The sequence below is a fragment of the Caretta caretta genome, chromosome 9, assembly GCF_965140235.1.
Source record: "Caretta caretta isolate rCarCar2 chromosome 9, rCarCar1.hap1, whole genome shotgun sequence".
NCBI lineage: Eukaryota > Metazoa > Chordata > Testudines > Cheloniidae > Caretta > Caretta caretta.
In genome coordinates, this window is record NC_134214.1 from 32,521,476 (window position 1) to 32,542,322 (window position 20,847).

At 41.3% G+C, this 20,847-nt stretch overlaps 1 protein-coding gene across 3 annotated transcripts in view; it reads left to right on the forward strand.

Annotated features, from left to right (window-relative positions):
• Positions 1 to 20,847, forward strand: part of XRN1 (5'-3' exoribonuclease 1) — an 83,971-nt gene that overhangs the window by 59,123 nt on the left and 4,001 nt on the right. The window contains exons 30-42 of one of the 3 annotated variants that reach the window (XM_048863875.2): positions 4,524 to 4,593; positions 12,711 to 12,936; positions 13,637 to 13,738; positions 15,640 to 15,735; positions 16,049 to 16,163; positions 16,742 to 16,803; positions 17,434 to 17,565; positions 17,827 to 17,955; positions 18,237 to 18,393; positions 18,725 to 18,906; positions 19,192 to 19,305; positions 19,390 to 19,507; positions 20,401 to 20,561. In XM_048863875.2, the coding sequence (XP_048719832.1) occupies positions 4,524 to 4,593; positions 12,711 to 12,936; positions 13,637 to 13,738; positions 15,640 to 15,735; positions 16,049 to 16,163; positions 16,742 to 16,803; positions 17,434 to 17,565; positions 17,827 to 17,955; positions 18,237 to 18,393; positions 18,725 to 18,906; positions 19,192 to 19,305; positions 19,390 to 19,507; positions 20,401 to 20,561 (1,664 nt within the window). The remainder of the gene's footprint in view (positions 1 to 4,523; positions 4,594 to 12,710; positions 12,937 to 13,636; positions 13,739 to 15,639; positions 15,736 to 16,048; positions 16,164 to 16,741; positions 16,804 to 17,433; positions 17,566 to 17,826; positions 17,956 to 18,236; positions 18,394 to 18,724; positions 18,907 to 19,191; positions 19,306 to 19,389; positions 19,508 to 20,400; positions 20,562 to 20,847) is intronic. The other 2 variants (XM_048863876.2, XM_048863877.2) reach the window with 2 other exon arrangements.

Sequence of the window (20,847 nt, forward strand, 5' to 3'; positions counted from 1 at the left end):
TGCTGGAGCTATCTTTAGAAATTTCAAATTGGTACCTTCTTTGCGTTTTGTGAAATCTGCAGTGAAAGTGTTCTTAAAATGAACAACAGGTGCTGGGTCATCATCCAAGACTGCTATAACATGAAATATATGGCAGAATGTGGGTAAAACAGAACAGGGGACATACAGTTCTCCCCCAAAGAGTTCAGTCACAAATTTAATTAACGCATTATTTTTTTAATGAGTGTCATCAGCATGGAAGAATGTCCTCTGGAATGGTGGCCGAAGCGTGAATGGGCCTACGAATGTTTAGCATATCTGGCACGTAAATACCTTGCAATGCTGGCTACAAAAGTGCCATGCAAATGCCTGTTTTCACTTTCTCGTGACATTGTAAAGAGGAATTGGGCAGCATTATCTCCCGTAAATATAAACAAACTTGTTTGTCATAGCGACTGGCTGAACAAGAAGTAGGACTGAGTGAACTTGTAGGCTCTGAAGTTTGACATTGTTTTGTTTTTGAATACAGGTTTTTGTATGAAGTGAACTGAAAAATACAATTTTTTAAATAATTTTTACACTGCAAATATTTGTAATAAAAAATAATATACACTTTGATTTCAATTACAACATAGAATACTATATGAAAATGTAGAAAAACATCCAAAATATTTAATACATTTCAATTGGTATTCTATTGTTTAACAGTGTGATTAAAACTGCAATTAATCACGATTCATTTTTTTAATCGTGATTATTTTTTTTTTGAGTTAACTCACGATTCACTGCAATTAATCAACAGCCCTAGTCGTAACATTGTTTGGTTTAGATGTCATATACTGTCATTTGAGCATGATGTTGGAATGCTCTTAAGAAAATGAGAGAGGTATGCATTTGGTTTTTGGTTTTTCTTGGGGGATGGGAGGAAGCGGCTTAGGAGGGTGGTTTCTCCGCTTTTCAGGAGCATGAGAAAGTTGTCTCCAGTTACATTTGATCCTCTACCCAATGAAGCTGAGGGGATTATTTAGGAACTGAGATTATTTTCTTGACTCTTCTCACATCTAATAAAGTCTTGTGGAGGAATAAAGATAAAATGATGGAACATATAAAATCTATTTGGAAACAAAAAAATTTGCCTCAGATAGAGTGGAGAATTTAGAGAGTGCTGTTTGTGAATAATATAGCTCCATTTGAATGCATAGTGCTATAAACTCCTAATGGCATGGACTGTTCTTCATGTGTGTTTTGTAATCTAAAATAAGTACACAACTCTTCTGGTTTCTCAAGTATCCAGTCTAACTAGCTGAATGAGTGGAAGGGATTAGAGAAAGTGAAACAGGTTTGTCCAGCCTTTCCTAGATGTGTTTTGGTCCTGGTGTAACAAGTGAGGAAGAAAACTGACAGGATTTGTTTATACTCCAACGTTTCTGACAAAGTTATAGAAAACTTCAATTAAAAAAAGAATTTGAATTTCTAGAGAGGAAACTTTCTAGCAGTGTGAGAGAGTTCACTTAAAAATTCTCCAGTTAAGCAGCACATCTAGCTTAAAGCTCCTAGTAACATATCTAGGAGCTTGTCTACACAAGTTATTCCAGAATAAGGTAAAATGTGAATTTGAAGCAGAATAGCTATTCCAAAATAGCTCCATATCTGAACACTTTTAATTCTGGAATAACTCCATGTGTAGACAAGCCCTAAGCTCATTTATCAGTCACTTCATGTGTTAAGTAGCTCTACCCTTGAATGTGGAACTACTTAATCTTTGGCCTTCCTTAATAAAGGACAGGCAGTAAAGCCAATGAGAAGGAACACATACCAGAAAGTAGGGGAAGGCATATAGGAGGAGAGACATAATTGGAGAGAGAGACAGTAAAACAGAGGGACACAATAGTGGTGGTCCGAATGTTTTTACCATACTTAAGGTTCCACTAAATATTTACTCCTGAGGGCATTCTGCACCAAAAAATAAAAAAATCTGCAAATTATATTTGTCAAATAAATGTGGAAGCTCCAGCATGGCATTGAGGAGCACAGGCCACTGACTGCACAGAGGTGGGAGATCACTGTGCAGCTCCCTCACCGGGACACGGACTCGACTGTGAGGCTGCACCCAACCCTGACACAGCACAAGGACTAGGCCTGCCCCAGAATAACACCTCAGGGCCCTACTCCTCTGTGCCAGGTGCACCAGGTGTTGGCAGGTAGGCTCAGCAAGGCAGGATCCAAGTGTGGAGGGGCTTAGTATGGGGGGGTCCTGCTGTGGGTTGAGAGGATTCTGTGTGGGGCAATCTGGGCGTGGGCAGCTCAGATGGGGATCCAGGTGTGGGCGGGATCTGGATGCACAGGGGCTTGTTGTGTGGGTTCTGAGTGCAACAAGAATGGAACTCTGCAGGGGTGTCCAGGTGAAGGTGGTTGGAGCTCAATGGAGGGAGGGGAGTCTGGGTGTGGAGGGGATAGGACTCGGCAGGGGGGTCTGAGTGTGGGGAGCTCAGTGGGGGGGTCCAGATGCTGAGGGAATTGGGCTTAGTGGGGTGGGGCTCCAGGTGCAGCTGGTTGGGGCTCGGTAGGGTGGGGATCCGGGTGCGGGTGGCTTGTTGGGATGGTCCAGGGACAGGGGAAGTGGGGCTCATGGGGGGGAGGGGGTTTGAGGCTCAGCGGGAAGGTCTGGGTATGAGGGGGTCTGTATGCACGGGGTTGGGCGGATGTGGGAGCAGCTCCCCTGTACAGTGATCCCTCCCCGTGCAGCTAAGGAGTAGTGGGTACAGGAAGCAATGGGGTGGAGTTTGCAGAGCTTCATACAGCCAGAGGATAAATCTGGGGGTGGGTCTGACATGGCCCCGGGTGCCATGCAGGGGAAGAGGAAGTCCCGTCCTCCCCAGCCCAGCTGGGACTAGCAGCTGAGCCCAGCGCAGGGTAGGAGCCACCATCTGGGTCTTCCCCAGTCCCACCCCTTGCCCCACAGTGATTTACCTCTCTGCTGGCTGCCCTGGGCACCTGAAACATACTGCTGGGGAGGGTCGCATGACTGGTCTTGTGGCTTCCCTTTGCTTTGTCCATCAGAAAGTCATCTTTCTGCGGGGAATAAAAGAAATCTGTGGGGGACATAAATTCTACACATGCAGAATTCCCCCAGGAGTAAATATTACTCACCATAAAGTAGAGCATCCATTCTCAATCTGTGGTTTCGATCTAGGCTTCTCTTCAGTGACATACTGTGTCACTTGCAACCATTCTTCCTCAGATACCAGAATCCCTATAAACCAGTGGTTTTCAACCTTTTTTTCATTTGCAGACCCTTAAAAAATTTCGCATGGAGGTGCAGACCGTTAGGACATTGATTCTCAAACTAGGGGCATCGCTTGTTCAGGGAAAGCCCCTGGCGGGCTGGGCCAGTTTGTTTACCTGCCACGTCCGCAGGTTTGGCCAATCGCAGCTCCCACTGGGCGCGGTTCGCCGCTCCAGGCCAATGGGGTCTGCGGGAAGGGCAGCCAGCACATCCCTCAGCCCATGCTGCTTCCCGCAGCCCCCATTGGCCTGGAGCGGCGAACCACGGCCGGTGGGAGCTGCGATCGGCTGAACCTGGGACGCGGCAAGTAAACAAACTGGCCCGGCCCACCAGGGGCTTTCCCTGGACAAGCAGCGCCCCTAGTTTGAGAACCACTGCCTTAGGAAATATAAGACAGTCTATGGACCACCAGGTTGAAAACAACTGCTATAAATCATTGGCACCTCTTTTGAGGGATCTGGATGAAAGGACTCACCTACTCAGGCAGTCACGACATGAAAAAGTTTGAGAAACAGTGGAGTAGATATCCCTCTAGTCTGGCATTTTAATAGTCACTTTCATTAAAGTTGTGTCTAACGGGATTTCAGATAAGCCAAACCTTAAAATATGCCCTTTTTCATCTGCAATGACTTCAGATTAATATAAATTATAAAACAGTATATTTATCCATTACTATACAAGTGATATCCTCTGCTGAGAGCCAGTTTCAAAACTGTTGGTCTCTGGTTGCCTGGATGTATGGATCCACCCACTGTGTCTCTTTCCAGATGGTTTTATATCCATAAAGCTTCTGTGCCATTGACCATGGCATCATTGTACAGAGAACAAACTACATATTCTGTGTTTTAAAAAAATGAGCAACAAAAATAAAATCAATATATAGGGTTAGCTATTAAAAGGAAAGAATGTGCTCTCTTTTTATCATTAAAAGGAATGATACAAGGAAAGTACAGTTGTGTGTTGGGAAAATAACCGACTATTAGGGACTGCTATCAAACTTATGACTCTAGATTACTGCTACTTATAGTTGCGTATAGTAGATTTACAGTTTATGTATATCCTAGAGGACAATCACACATAACCTTTTTTGAGGAGTTTCCAAATAATTGAATTAAGTTTTGTATCTGGGGCATAGGGTATTTAAGTGTCTCTCTAATAATAATTTAGTTTTATGTCGTCTTCATTACCACAATGTGCTATTAATGGTAGACAGGCATGTAGGCTACTCTCTTACAGTGCATGTCATTATTTTCTACAGCAAGCAGAGAAATGGATGTACTCTTTGAAGTGTTGTTCGATGAAGAATTCCCTGGAGGCCTAACAATAAGGTCTGTGTTTGTTCATACTGATTTTGTACCCTTGTGAGACTGAATTGAATTTAAATTACTAGCTTTTTGCTGATGTGTGAGAGTGTTTTTAAATACCTCATGAGAAATTTGACTAACTCCATTTAGAGGCAGTTTTGCTTCTGTAATGTATGTTTTTGGTGTTTTTGTCCCTCATTCTTTATGACTAGAGACAGTTTCATGAAAACAGAATCTGTGTCTCTGAAGAAGTGCTTATTACTCCTGATACTGACATCCCCAAGTGAAGTTCTTATCTTTTCCAAAGCAACCACCCTCATGCCACACGTAAAGGACTAGAGAACTATGCTATGCAGATGTGCTTGCAAATAGAGTGTTTTATAAAATGTGCTATTTGTTTCATAGATTCATAGATACTAAGGTCAGAAGGGACCATGTCCAACCTCCTGCACAACGCAGGCACAGAATCTCACCTACCCACTCCTGCAATAAACCTCTCACCTTTGTCTGAGCTATTGAAGTCCTCAAACCATGGTTTAACGACTTCAGGGAGCAGAGAATCCTCCAGCAAGTGACCCATGCTACAGAGGAAGGCGAAAAACTTCCAGGGCCTCTTCCAATCTGCCCTGGAGGAAAATTCCTTCCCGACCCCAAATATGTAGATCAGCTGAACCCTGAGCATATGGGCAAGATTCACCAGCCAGATATCCAGGAAAGAATTCTCTGTAGTAACTCAGATCCCACCCCATCTAACATCCCATCACAGGCCATTGGGCCTATTTACCATGAATATTTAAAGATCAATTAATTACCAAAATCATGTTATCCCATCATACCATCTCCTCCATAAACTTATCGAGTTTAATCTTGAAGCCAGATAGGTCTTGTTATCTGCATGTCTCTAATCACACTGGAAATAGATTAGATTTTGGTTTTATAATAGTGCCTTTCATGCTCAGGTTATAGTATCTGAAAACTACTTTACAAAACAGGAAGTGACTTTGATGCTGGTAGTGGGGCAAGTGTAGATGAAAACAGCAGTCATTATAACCAGTACCTTATATATTCTGCAGCAACAGAATTCGTCTATTTCACCCTGCCACAAAATTTTGCTGTAATCAAAGCTTTCAGATTTAAACAGAATGGACCAAGACAGAGGCTCCTCCTCACATGCTCAGGCAAGAGAGCGCTCCCCCAAGAAGGTGACTGAAAAGCAGGTTTCATCTTCTCCCCCCTCAGGAATCCACCAAGAAACTGCATTCTCCAACTCGGCAGACCCCATCGGTACCCAACCATACCGAGCCTTCCACCTCCGAGGTAGTGGGACCATGCGGTACTGAGGTTACGCACCAGCAAAAGACCCTAAGTGGGCTAATTCAGACAAGGGCAGCAAAGGGAATGCAAAACCCTCTGCTTGGTACCATTGGAGCTGACGAGGCATTCGGCGCTAAGCAGTTGACAGCACTGCAAGCTATGGTGCCTCCACGGCACACACTGCACGTTCCTCAGCACTGCACCTCACACATCAGTACCACCACCAAAGCCTTCACAGGTACCGATACTCTTGGTACCACAGCAGTTCGTTTGACACAAGGATCTCCTGGTCTCTGCACCAGAAACTTCTCTTCCCAGTACCGACATCACTCTAGCATGCTCAGTACCAAGCCATCTTAGCGCATTGCCCAGATCTGCTCCTCTCTTTTCAAGTGATGAGGCCAATTAGGATGAAGGGGAAATCTATGCCGCCCATTACTCTTCGCCTCCTCATACATCTGCCAGACCATGTCCATCACAACAAAGAGATTATCATCCGGGATCTCAAACTCCGAGCTAGTACGGACATCTATGGGTGTCACGACCTATGACTTTCCCAGCACGGTGGCTTTACTGGGAACCATGGGCAGCATACCGAACACAACACCACAAGCCTCCCAGTCAACCCAGGGAGAGGTCAAGACATTCCCCTTCACCCTCTGTACCAGAACCCTCCGAACCTCCAGAAGAGGTGGCTGAGGAACTGGAGGAGGCTTCAGACCAGGAAGCTGCACCAGCAGCCAACTTTCCTCATTCTCTTCCCCGGATGAAACCATCATGCCTCTACCTCCCACCATGGGGGATGATTTTAAACAATTTCAGGAGCTCTTTAAGAGTGGCAGTGTAGCGGGGTGGTCACCCCACTCCGGCCCTGAAGGGGTTAAAAGCCGCCCTGGAGAGGGCTGCAGCAGGGAAAGGGATTCAGAACAGCTACGGGAAGCTGACTGTGTAGCTGACCACAGCTGTGGCCAGATCAATCAGGACCCAGCTGGCCCTTATAAGAGGACTGTGGGCCAGAAGCAGATGAGTCTCACTCTAGCCCAGGAGTGGGAAGGGCTAGCTGCCAAAGAGGAAGGTACCTGAAGTGGAGCAGGGCTGGGGAAGGGCAAAGGGAGTTGGGGAGCTCCAGAATGGTAAACCCCCAGGCTGCAGGCCTTGTTTAAGGCCAAAAGGTACTGGGACTGCAGAGGGGCAGCCTGAGGATAGGCAAAGGCAGCAGGCCCTAACCCCTTGCCAATGATGAGTGGCCATTACACTGCAGTCTGCCCCAGCAAGCAGGGGTTAGATGATGACTGGCAGTAGCCACTGAGGCAAAGTAGGTTTAGAGGGTTGGGGATTCCCCTGGGAGGGAAGACCCAGAGTGTGGGGGTGCTGCTGGGGCAGAACCCCAGGGTAAAGGGCACCGGGGTCCAGAAGGGACACGGGGCCAGCAGTAGGTGAGACACCGGCCTGCAGAGGGTGCTCCGTAAGCTTGACAGAGCTAATTCCCAGACGACCAGCAGGAGGTGCCACACCGGTGAGTTGTCACTTCACTACAGGCAGATTCCTTGGACATTCCACTAGAGGAGGTGCCTGACTTCTAGCATAAGCTGCTGGGCATACTACACAGATCAACTTCCTCCAGAATCGCCATTTTTGTGGATACAGACTAACACAGCTGCTACTCTGAAACATACCAATCAATGACTCCCTCATGGACCCAGCCAAAACCATCTGGCAGACCCCCCAACAGTGCCACCCATCTTCAAAAGAGCAGATAAAAAGTATTACATCCTATCTAAGGAAATGGAATTCCTTTTTTCACACCACACACCAAACTCCCTGATGGTGGAAGCAGTGAATGAACGGGGCAGAAAACACCATTCCAGAACCATCCCATACTACAGGGACTGGAAGAGACTAGACCTTTTTGGTCGTAAGGCCTACTGATCAGCAACCCTACAATTTAGGATCACCATTAATGGCCAAGTACAATTATACAAACTACTCAAAACTATTGGATTTTATTGAGTTTCTGCCTGAAGAAAAGAAGAACAATTCAGGGCAACCATCTGGAAGGGCAAACTTATCATTCAAACAGCCTTGCAAGTCTAACTGGACTCGGCAGACACAGCAGCATGTTCCATCACCCCAGCTGTAGTTATGCAATGTGCATCCTGGCTCCACCCTTCTGAGTTTCCCAAAGAGGTACAATCCATGGTCAAGGATCTCCCATTTAAAGGCCCCAAGTTACTTGCATCCAAAACCAATGAATCCCTTCACACTTTGAAGAACTCCAGAGTGACCCTGAAATCCTTGGGCATATAAGAATAAGAAAAAAACAGGAGAAGTATTGCTCAGCACAAAGATGTTATACCAATAAAATAAAAACCAGCAGGATCTTTTTAAAGGGAAAAAGGCAAAATACCACATTTATTGTGAATACAGAAAGAATCATAGTAAGCAGTTAGTTATAGCTAAAACATTCCATTCAATCTCATATTTATTCACACATTCATTCATACAAACACACACACACAGGTTCTGCAAGGTTGTTATCATAGTTACCAGCCTTAGAGTTGCTCATGCCAAGCCACTGGCCAGGTGGCCTGGACATGAGGAGGGAGCAGGGCCTTGTCAGATGCTCATCTGATGCTCCTGGAAGTTGGTTTGCAGAATCAGACCCCAAAGTTCTCACTTTTTAGAGTCTATTTTTATAGGAATTTCTTCCTATCCCAGTCTATGGGAATTGCTTCATCATGCTGTTGCTGAATCAATCAGCAGATAGCACATTCCTGACGGCTCCGTGCTGCTAGATGTTATCTCGTTCTTTGGTTCTCCCATTCTTGAGGCTGTTGGGTGGATTCCAGTCTGCCCTCCGGGGGTCCTCTGGTTATTTCCACTTGACACCTTCTTCAGCCGATGGACACTGGATTCTTAGGCTGGCACCTCTCTGATCATTCAGTTATTATCCACACCAAGCATCCATCCACATACATCCTCTATCTCTATTTTAATCACAATTGTTAATACAACAAAAGGGTGGGGAGTCTCTGGGTGCTGTTTCTGTTGTTAGAGTATTGCTTTGAGTCTCTCTCTCTGTGAATTGCTTTGAGAACAGACTCTGTCTTAGAATGTACTAACACAATTAGCAGCTTGCAAGTTTCACACATAGAGGGAGAGAAACAGTACCGAAAACCAAGAGACCTCTTAATTAGTAATACCCTGGAATTTAAACTATGGGGAATCAAACTCATTTGTGATTTTAATACAGAACCTCTTTAATATGATCCAACAAAGATTCCGGTCTGTGCCTTATGCACAACCTCAAAGACAATACAACCCTCAAAGATGGAAGCAGAGATCTGAAAGATGATGACAGTCCCTGTCCCAGTCTTCGACGTCCCAGAAACCTCCATTTTGGTTGAGGGCCCGAGATACCCACAATATCAAGTGCTGGAAACACCCACTACCTCCCATCCATTCAGAGACTGTCTGACCCTATCCCATCCAGTTTGACAGACCTTCATGTCAGACAGATGGGTATTAGAGATCATCGAGACTGGCTAGTCCATCCCATTTACCTCTATTTCCCACAAACACCCCCCCACACACACACCCTCAATCCTTGTTCATCTTCAGGTACCCCTCTCGTGAACATCTACTGTGACAGGACGTAAACTATCTCATACGCCTTGGTACAGTAGAATTAGTACAAACACAACACAAAGGGAGGAAATTTTACTCACATTACTTTTTAACCCAGAAAAAATGTGGAGGATGGAGGCCCATTCTCGACTTAAGGAAACTCAACAAATTAGTGAAGACCCAGCACTTTAGGATGGTCACATTAGCAACCATAATTCCAGCACTGGAAAGAGGAGACTGGTTCTCTGCCCTTGACCTCCAGGACCCATATTTTCATATAACAATACATCTGTCACCCAGGAGGTTCCTCAGGTTTGTTCTAGGAGCAGGCCACTTTCAGTACAAAGTTCTGCCCTTCGGACTGTCCACTACCCCACGGGTATTTTTGAAAGTTCTCATGGTGATGGTGGCTCACCTACGCAGACAAGGGGTCATAATATTCCCCTATTTGGATGATTGTTTACTCAAAGCATTGACTCAACAAGGGACACTAGAAGCTACTCAAAACACAATAGTTCTTTTCACATGTCTAGGGCTACAAATAAATGCACAGAAATCAGCATTCGGACCAGTGCAGAAACTGGAGTTCATCGGGGCCTGCCTCAGCTCTCTGGCGGCTACAGCCTCACTGCCCCAACAATGATTCACAGGGCAGAGGGAACTGGGAGCCCTTATGGCACAGTCATCCATACACAACATTCTTCAAAAATAAAGTTACCTTAAGACTGCATCTTACCTAAGGTTCTTACCTAAGGTTGCCTCTTCATTCCATCTTAATCAACTCATTCACCTCCCATCATTCTTCCCAAAACCCGATGAGAAGAAAAGAGAAGCAGCACTTCACACCCTGGATGTTGGAAGGGTGCTAGCCTTTTACATCGAGAGAACAAAGACTTTCAGAAAGTCACCAAAATTATTCTGTTCCATTGTAGAATGATCAAAAGGAGATGCCATATCTAAACAGGGGCTGTCTAAATGGATCTCCAGATGCACTGACTTTTGTTATCACTAACAACAGCGACAGCCCCCTCCAGGGACTCACATACACTCCATCAGAGCTCTGTCTGCTTTGATAGCCTTCCTTAACAATGTCCCCGCTATGGATATCTGCAAAGCAGCAACCTGGGCGTGTTCCCATACATTCACACACATTTATGCCATAGAGCAGCACGCATCCTCAGATGCTTTATGTGGATTACGATTTTATCATCTGCCATGACTGCAACTCTGAAGCCCCTTTCTTCCACCAAGGGGACCTGCTCTACAGTCATCTAAAGTGGAGCATCCACAGGGACACTCCAAGAAGAAGAGAAGGTTACTCACCCTGTGCAGTAATTGAGGTTCTTTGAGATGGTTGTTCCTGTGGGTGCTCCACTACCCTCCCTCCTCCCCTCGACTTCAGATTTTTCATGCTGGATACTCTGAAATAGAGAATAAACTGAGGGGGGGTTGGTCGCACAGTGCTATGTAACCGATTGAGGCGGCGCAAGACAGGGACACCGCATGTGCAACCCAACCTGGCACTGCTACTATAAATCTGCGATTACAAGCACAGGGGTGCGGAATTACCTAAAATAGAACACCCACATGGACAACCATCTCAAAGAGCCTCAGTTACGGCATAGGGTAAGTAACCTTCTCCTACAGTTATGGTCCTGTAACAGGCTCTTGCCTCGCCCATTTTCAGACCCTGCTGCTGCTGCCTTAGTGTCCCCTTTTCTGCAGCTAAACCAACCAGTGCTTTTTGTTTGTTCTCCCCTTTTGTAGACCTGTTTATTAATATAAAATAAATGTGCAGTGGGGCACACTCCCAGTTCAGAGCACCCCCTTGCATCCATGCTTAATGTCGCCAGTATCCTGAGCTGAAGCACCTCCTGCAGGCTATCTGCCTCTCACATGGTCTTCTGTGGCTCAGCTTTTCTGTTAAGTCACATTCAGTTACTCCAAAAGGGGGTTGAACTTTCAGATCCAAATGAAAATCCAAATAATTTTTCTGCTCCCTTAGGCTACTGAAGGCTACTGCTTCCACTTACAAAGCCTAATCTCAGGGCTTCCTCCCACAGGAGACTACTGTGCTCCCTGTGGGTCTCTTCCAGCTGTTGTAGACCCTAACTCAGCTCCCCCCCTCACCCCCAGAAGCCTACTCTACCCCCTATGGGTTTCTCTCCACAGAAGAGTCCTACCTCCTCTGCAGTCTCTCCCTCGATCTTGTCCCCTTTCCATGCCCTTCCTGAGCTCCTAATTCCCTCTAAAATATTTTTCTCCTTCTGCAAGTAGCTCCAGACAGGCCTTTCCTTATGGCTAGTAGGGACAACTTCTTCCCCAGTCCTTCCTAACCCTGGATCCCCTCTGGTTCCCTGCAGCTCTCTTCTCTTTACCCTGGTATCAAGCATTCGGTCCCAGCTCTGCCAGCCCACTCCAGACTCTGACCCGCTATGGAGAGATCTCCTCTAGGTGGTTTCCTACTTTGAGGGAACAGGCAACCTTTTACAGAAGTCCTTGCTCCTGGGCTACCCTGTGATACCAGGTCACCCAACCCAATCACCAGCCCAAACCATCCCCTGGGAGGTGGGCTGATCCCAATTTCCCTTTAAGGGCTAGCTCATTCTGTTATGGATCCCAAATTCATATTTAGGTACTTAAATCAGAAGTCAGATTTTCAAATGCACTGAGTACCCAACAACTTCCATTTTAGGACACTTTTTTTAGGAAATTGTGTGATATAGAAGTTACTAGAAACCAGGACATTGATGTTTTGGTTTTGGCTCTGCTGCTGGCTTGAAGTGTGACCTTAGGCAAATCACTTAATATCTTTGTATGTCAATTTATTGTTCTATAAAATGGTTATAACAATGGTGACCTCAAAAGCATGCTGTGATGATTAATATTTATAAAGTGCTTTGAACTCATTGCTTGAAAGCGGCTATGTAAGCTCAAAGAGTAGTATTATGTATTATATTTAACTTGGCTAGTCACCAAAGGCAGGCAGGAGGGAACATTATATGGTTAACGTCATAGCCAAAGGACATTACTGCAGTTTTAATACTAGGTATGGTCCCAGGTCTTGTTATCAGTCTTGAATCTGTGGCCTTCTGGCCCAGAGGCAAAAGTACTATTAACTGAGACATATAAGCAGTGGACAATCAACAACATAATTACTTAAAACAATTGTTTAACTTGTTTTTCTCTTTTCTGTTTAGGTGCTCACCTGCTAGAGGTTATCGTCTGCCAACAAGTGCCTTAATTAACCTATCTCATGGTAGTCGGTCCGAAACAGGAAATCAGAAACTGACAGCCATAGTGAAACCACAACCAGCTGTGAATCATTACAACTCATGCTCATCTGATTCATCATCTGTATGCTCACAAAAAGTACATCTAGGAGGTCTCAACCATTCTCCTCGTTCCCTTTTTGTTCCTACTCGAGTAAGATCTTTCTCTTTAGTTTATATACAGTCCTTTTCCCAAAGAAATGGAGTTAGTACTGTGGTTGGATCTTCATTGATACTGACAGAATTTTGTATTTTTCCTGGTTATGGTTAGACAGAGTTTAGTGACTCAGTAATATATGGAGGCTTTTACACTAATTCACTAAGGCACTAATTCAGATCTGTCCAAAATTCAAATGGCCCAAAACCTTGGTCCCTCTGACAGCAGTTTGATGGCCTTTGTGAAAGAAGTTGGTAGCTTCAGTCCAGTTACTGGTGGGCAAGTGTCTAAAGTAGCCTTTCTATTAGCAACCTTGGCAGAAAGACAACTATCTTCTTTTTTTCCCAACCCCCATCAGTAGTGATTGTTCTTATGGATCAGGATTGTATCCCTGCTGAGAATAAACAGAAGACTTAATTTTCCTGTGTTATCTATTTTGTACCTTGGTGAGAATTCAGTTCATTTTGGAAATATAATACACAAGAAAAATGGCATGAATAAGACTGAGTTGTCATAGGCTTAATTTAACTATTTTATCTTAATGAGCAGTTTCTTTAAAGAACAGTGAGACTTTGAGAGATGATTTCTTGTTTAAGAATTCTCTCATAATGTAAATCTGTGGAAGAAAAATCATTCTACAAAATAACTTAGAAACAATGAAACACCTCTGATCTACTTTTTTAAATCAATGATTTAGCAACTAAATGGAAGACAGCATTACAATCTCAGGGCTGAAAATCAGGGAAATTCCATTTTACTACAGAAAGGATCTTTTTTGGGAGGCAATCAGAAACAAAAAGTAAGTGTTATGATTTGTTTTCTTATTGGGTATTAAAAGTCCATATTCAGTTTATGTGCAGTGGGATTTAAACCTTTTGAAAACATTAGAGCAAATATCACTCTCAGTCAAACAGAAAGTTAAACTGGCTGTTGTTTAGCAAAGTATACTTGCCAAAAGGAAGTTATACACTATCCAGATCGTCACAGAACAAAAAAATAATGGATTCAAATGAATATACAGTAAGAGTTAAGCTGTTGCTGTGAGTATGGCTGCATTTCCAGCTTGCTTGTTAGAGGCTAGTATTTGTAATGGCTCACTATTTATAATAGTGTCCTTTTGCCTTAGCTTTACAGATTTTTAGCATTGCCAGACTACCCTTGTCAAACACACGTGTTTTGTAATCCAGATTCAAACTGAGGCAGCCTTTAATGAATCTGTAAGGAAGTGAGTGTATTTAACCCATTTCAGTATGGATTGATTTAAAACAAGGCAATTTAAATCATTAATTAAATAACCAAGTGGAAAGCCTTGAATTAAATCTATTTTAATCAACTCTTCCATTTGTACTTCAGTTATTTTCTAAAGAAGGGTGCATTGTCGTTGGTTGATATAACCATTAAAATGTTTTGATTTAAAACTAAATAGAGCATTTTTGCTAGATTTGGTACATCTTTGTGCTACACTACCTGTATTCATTTATTTAAGCAATAGCTTAATATTTTCAGATTCTTATTGTATATTTTAAGTAAGAAAATGGTGAAAGATATTTTGCTTATTTACTAGATAATTAACTTTTTGCTAATATTTGTGTCAAGATGGATTAGAATGGTAACTGGAATTTAATTAAACATGCAAAACAGCATATAAAATGTATTTTTATTAAACAAACCCTTGACTTGTTTTGATCCATAAACTTCTCTTTTCGAAACATCCAACTAAGTGATTTATTAAACAGAGGGAGTAACTGTAGTCAGTGAATTAAACTGACTGTTTCAGGTCACCCTGGGAAAATTTTCAAGTAAATTGAAGTGAAAGTGCCTGGAGCTTAGTTCCTACTCACCTAAGTGTCTTGAAAATGAGACAATCTCCTAAGTAACTTAGGCTGATCTATTGTGCCATATGTTTGAAGCTTGACCTCAAAAGTTAGAATTTTTCCCCTGATTCTTTCTTTATATAGAAAAGGAGCCTTTAACTCAGAGTTTTTGATAGAGGCTCATTGATTCAGCATATTTATTTTTATTTAAATGACTTAAGAGATTATAATAAGTTTAAGCCTTAACATATTTTATATTTAAATCAGATTTCATTTAAACAGGTTTATTTTTAAAAAGATAAACGTAGTATAATTTAAATGACAAAATTAAAAAAACCTGATTTAAATTAAAAAAAAACCCTTTTTTAAAAAATGTTTTCCAAAAAAATCGTATTATTTTTTTTTTTTACACACCTTCCCATTCAGGCCATAAGATCCTCTTAATAATTGTTGTTTACATATTTGAGCCCCATTCCTACACAAATGCATGCATAACTTTACTCAAGTGAGTAGAGCTGTTGGATGAGGGTTTGCAAGATCAAGGCCTTAGCAATGAAACAGATACTGGCTTGGGAACATGCATGCCTTTGGAAGGAAACTTGAAATGCATTTTGTTACATTCTTTCATTTTAGAAAAATTTAGAGGTTACTGGTGAAGGGAAAATATCAAAACAAACTAATTCCATTAACATTTTAGGGAAACACTTAGGGAAAGTCATAGTATAAATATGGCCTAGTTTTCAGAAGTTACAAACACCTACAAATTCTTTTGAAGTCATTGGGACAATTGCTCAGCACCTTTGAAAGTCAAGCCTTAAGAATTTATTTGTATCTCTGTTGGAGCAAAAGTTGTATTTATAGGTTTTTAAAAAAAATATTTTGCCAGGCTCAGAATAAACAAGATGATGAATTTTGCAGCATTTGGCAATCACTGCAAGGGTCTGGGAAATCTCAGCATGTTCAACAAAATATGAATGAGAAGGTTAGTATATAACTGACATTATGAATAACATTTTCACTGAAGTTCCTTCTGTTTAGAGAGAAAATATTGGTTTGTGGGTATATGTTATGTATGGACAACGTAAAATATAGAGGCATTTCTTCATTTTCACTGAATTCATCACAAGATTAAACATTTTTTGGCTAATATCAAAGATCAGACTAGCTAATTTTGTGTAGTATAAAACTTTATTGAAAATTGTTGAAAGAGGTGATGACTTGTTGTAAAGATTGTAAATGACTGTGTGTGTCTGTCTTCTGATTAATATTAAATGTGTGAATATTTCAATTCCTAGGGTGCAATCCTACCTCAAGAAACAAAGCCAGAAACTGGCAACCAGTTGTACAAACCAGGCTTCAATGAGAGTACCCTTAAAGGCCAGCAAAGAAAACAGGAGCCATTTAAAAAGTGTAAGTACTATAATTAGAAATCTAGTTTTGAAAAAGGTGGCCTGTGTTTCTGATTGTTTATAGAAATATCTGCAGAGTTTCTTTGCTATCAACATTTTATAAACAAATGGTTTTATGAACACAATACTGTATATATTCTGGTCAAATCCTGGTCCCATTGAGCCCAAATGGGCCAGGATTGGCTGTTTTTAAGCATATCTGACCTCTCTACAAATTGACCCTGCAGTCTTTAATCAAGCAATTGGCCCACATTATCAAACTTATAGAGGATGTTTTTGCATGTACAACCTTTGGAAGGAAAAGTAAACATGTTTACTAGACACGAGTAAAGCTACATAAGCATTATCACATAATTAAGGTATGCTTCTTTTATCCTGTGAAGAAAAGTGCATAGGAACAATAAAGTCGGAATTAACAAATGTTTGAGACATAAACTCAAATTTAATTCTGATTTAATCTAATTGGGGACATATAATGGTTTCTGGAGTCAATTTGATTATTTTCATATATTTTACAAGCAGTAAAAAAGAATAAATGTTCCTTTGCGCAGCTGATACTGTGAACTAATTTATTTGTAGTTAAAGAAGATTCTAAAGTTCCAAGATATGAAAGTCAGACACACAAAATATCAAATAAACAGGTATATTTCCTCTTATATTGAGAACATGTATACCAATAATTATTTATTTGTTTTTATTACTATTTTCTAGTTTGTCATTTTACAAATTGTCTCCACTGAGCAGCTCAGTGAATTCTGCTGCCAGCTATCGAAAGGTTCTTGTATTTGTGGCTGTTTTTATCCTTTAGAAATTTTATATAACATTGTACCATTGTTCTTGGAGCCTTTACAGGCAGAAAATTAGAGATGATGCTTCTGTCAGACATGATACATATTATGACATGTCGTTCCAAGACTGATGCTAGCAAGCATGTCAGAAGTTTTTTTAATCTCTTCCATTGTTTTAATTATTCTGCAGTTTTTCTGGCTTCAGATGTTTAAAGCTGATACTATAATTGCAAAACATAGATGTTATCATGGACACTGAATGCATCCAATGAAGTGAGCTGTAGCACACGAAAGCTTATGCTCAAATAAATTTGTTAGTCTCTAAGGTGCCACAAGTACTCCTTTTTTATTCCATTAGGGTGTAGTCCATTCAGATACAAGAAGGACAGCTTGTGAAATATTATTTGCAGATTATTTTCAGCTGATCTACATTTTAACTGTGAGGTGTTAGTGTGTAATAATCAACATTGCAATTTCTTTCAGAATTTTGCAGGAGCAAATAAATATAATGTTAAGCTTTTGAAGAGGAATGAAAGTCCAAGTGTGCCTGTAATTCAGAAGGCTTCTGTTGATGGGTCCTGTATAGCTGGGAAGGCAAAAGTTGGCTTGTTAAATGTGAGTATGCTTCTGACTAGTTTGGCCCTTTAATGCTTAGATACTTTCAACCTGGAAGTCACTCTGTGCCCACAGTCCCCATTGACTTGAATGGAGTTCCACATATAGAGAGCTGTATTAGGATCAGACGATGACAAAACTAAATAGCCTGAAGTAGACTTAATGTTTCTTTAAACCAGTTATTTCTGGTCATGGTATTTATTATTTTAAGTACAAAGTTTTACATTAATTTTTTAGTATCTTCTTACCTCTATTCCTTAGAAGGACTCTGAACTTGAAAACCTTCTAGCATCCTTGAAAATCTCCAAAGAAAATGAAGTGCAATCATCTTATCCCAAGGAAGAAAGAGTCACCAATGAAGAACATCTGTCTCCACAGTCTTTTGCTATGGTTTGTGTATTGTGGGAGCCATTGGGTGACAATTTAACATTTGCTTTCTTAGCTTCTTATACTTCTGTTTACAAACAAATCTACATATTACTTTATTAAACATAATTATATTTATTAACTTTTCTTAAAGCAAATAACGTATACAGTTAATAGTAAAATATTACTTTTCAGGGAAATAAAAAGTTGCAATTTTTGTTACCATTGTGCAGGATTTTTAATTCTCTTTGAATAGTGCAATCTAAATTTAATTGGATTGTTGAATATTTTCTTCTTTTCTAAAGAAGGGAACACAGATGCTCAAAGAAATTTTGAAGATTGATGGCTCTGACATAGAAACCAAGAATGAAATGAAGCCACTGATTAATGAAGTTCCTGCTACCTCCGATAGGCAGGAATCCCATGGGGCTGCCATGCAGCATAGACAAACAAAAAAAATGGGTATGTACAGATACCAGCTAATCCTCAGCAAAATAGTTAAAGAGCCTTATGTTAACTTATCTCTACAATTAGTAAAAAGATTGCTATTGATACTTGTTTTCAGGATCAAACAGTAGAATTTTCCATATTTTCTATCCCCTTTTTACTATTCAGCCCTGGAAATCCCTATACTACCTAAGTAAACTCTTGAATATGTAGCATTAAAGTCAGACATTCTGAAAATACCAGGAACGTATTCAAATATACTTGCTTCTGTGTTGGTGTTTTAGAATTGTCTTTTTATTCTATATATTTGCCTGATACTATTTTTTTCTTGTTTTCTTTTTTATAGCTGCTTACATGAACAAGCCTCATAGTGTAGGAGGCCCTCATAATGCTCAGGTTTTGGAAACTGGAGGTCACCCTCTCCTTGGCCCACAGTCTGCGTTGTCTACCCCAGTATCTGAACTCTCTCGTATTTGTTCCCTGGTTGGAATGCCACAACCAGATTTCTCCTTCCTCAGAACACCACAGGTATGGTTTGTTTTATAGGTATAACTACAGGCTGGTAGAGTAAGCTGCATGCATGTAAATCATGCCCTTTGCTATGAATTTGCACTAATAACTAAAATCCCAGTGTAGATGAGACTTTGATGCCTCTTGTTTGGTTTGATTCGTTTCCAAAAGAAAATTCTGAACTTAAAACTATTGTATTAATTCATGTTAATCTGTCTCAAATTTTAACTCTTCTGTTTACTTGCATACAGTGATGACAAAAAAACTTTCATGAAAAAAATCTATTTTATGTTATTTTCATAGACCATGACAGTTTGTCAAGTAAAATTATCCAATGGCTTATTAGTACATGGACCTCAGTGTCACTCTGAAAATGAAGCCAAGGAGAGAGCTGCGTTTTTTGCATTACAACGATTGGTGAGAACAATATATTGTATAACACCTTGTATCTTTTTCTTGTTTTATTGAGCCTGTTATAATAAATTATTCTCTCTTAACTAGAGCTCTTTAGGAGTGAACTTTTCTTTGCCGCCACCTCCATCGATGTTTCCAAATTATCAGTCCATGGGAGCTCCTGTACCACCTGGATCCATTCCTCCAGTCTTCACCCAACCCACTGGTAAGTAATAATACACTTTTTTCAAATAATGAAAACTTGACTGTAATTCTAATAGGATTTTGTGAAGATGGGTGACTTCCAGAGAACACCATTTTAGGCCCTGCTGTATGTAGATGTACCTCTGAGCCTCCTTGAAAATGGAAATTTGTGAACCTCCTCTCATGGACACATGAATTAAGAACAAAGAATTCCACACCTTCCATTTGTTCAGTCGCTCTTCTCAGGACGTGTGTCAATGTGCTATCTATTGGTTTTTCTCCTGAATACAATAGGAAGCAGACTAGAACTGTTGGTCCTGGTCAGTAGGAAGGAAGACACATCTACTTCTAGGACCTGCCAGAAAGCTCTGCTTTTGTGACTTCCTCTCCATATCATCTCAACTAGTATTTTTCTAGTATTTTCTCCTATAGCTAACAATCATCTTTGAATTGGCAAATCAAGGCACCCTTTGTCATATTTTTTGGAACCAGCTCTAGAGTCTTTTCAGTACTTCCCTGAGACACTATGTAGGAAGGCTGCCACGCTCTGCCAAGCAGTGTCGTGATGTAACAACCCAAGAAAGCCTGCTGAAAATTCCCATGGTACCATTAATACTCTGCTATTTTTGTAGAATGCAAGAAGGGTTGTGACAGTGGTGACCAGCAATTAGGCACTTAGCAATAGGGTAGGATTCGAGGTCCCCAAGCAGGCACTGCTCCCCCACTTCTCCTCAGTCTTTGCATTGTTGACTGGTTTCAGAGAGAGTGCATTCTGCCCTTCTCAGTTGTAAAACAGGGCCTTTGTGGTGAAAGAAGCAAAGTGAAAAAATATCCTGGATACTCTGCGTTTGGAGAACTCCCCACCCTCCTAAAAGGAAGTAATAGAAACTAAACGTTATTTGTTGTTTTTTACAGCCAATATGATGCCTCCATCATCTCACATGTTTGGTCCAGTGCCATGGAGAGCTCCAGTGCCTATTCATGGCAAACCTTACTATCCCGGTTCATATCATGGTAATATGCCTCTTGCAGGAACTATACCAGTTGGTACTCACAACCAGTTTATTCCTCTACAGGTAAGTATGACAGGAATTGTCTTGAGATCATATTTTTGTAAAAGATGTTAAAAGTATTTATATACAAGCTGAAAGCCCATGCTGCCACACGGATGTAACTTGTAAAGTCAAGTGTATACATAAGTCGAAAATGGCCAAGAACTTAAAAACTGGTCTGTATCAGACCCTGAATGCCAGTAATGTTTCAATGTGGTGATATTCTGAACAAAGAGAGCTCTCAACCATGCTTGTAGCTGTTTCCATCTCTTTCCACTGATTCCACAGATATTCTAGGCTTCAGGGTGAC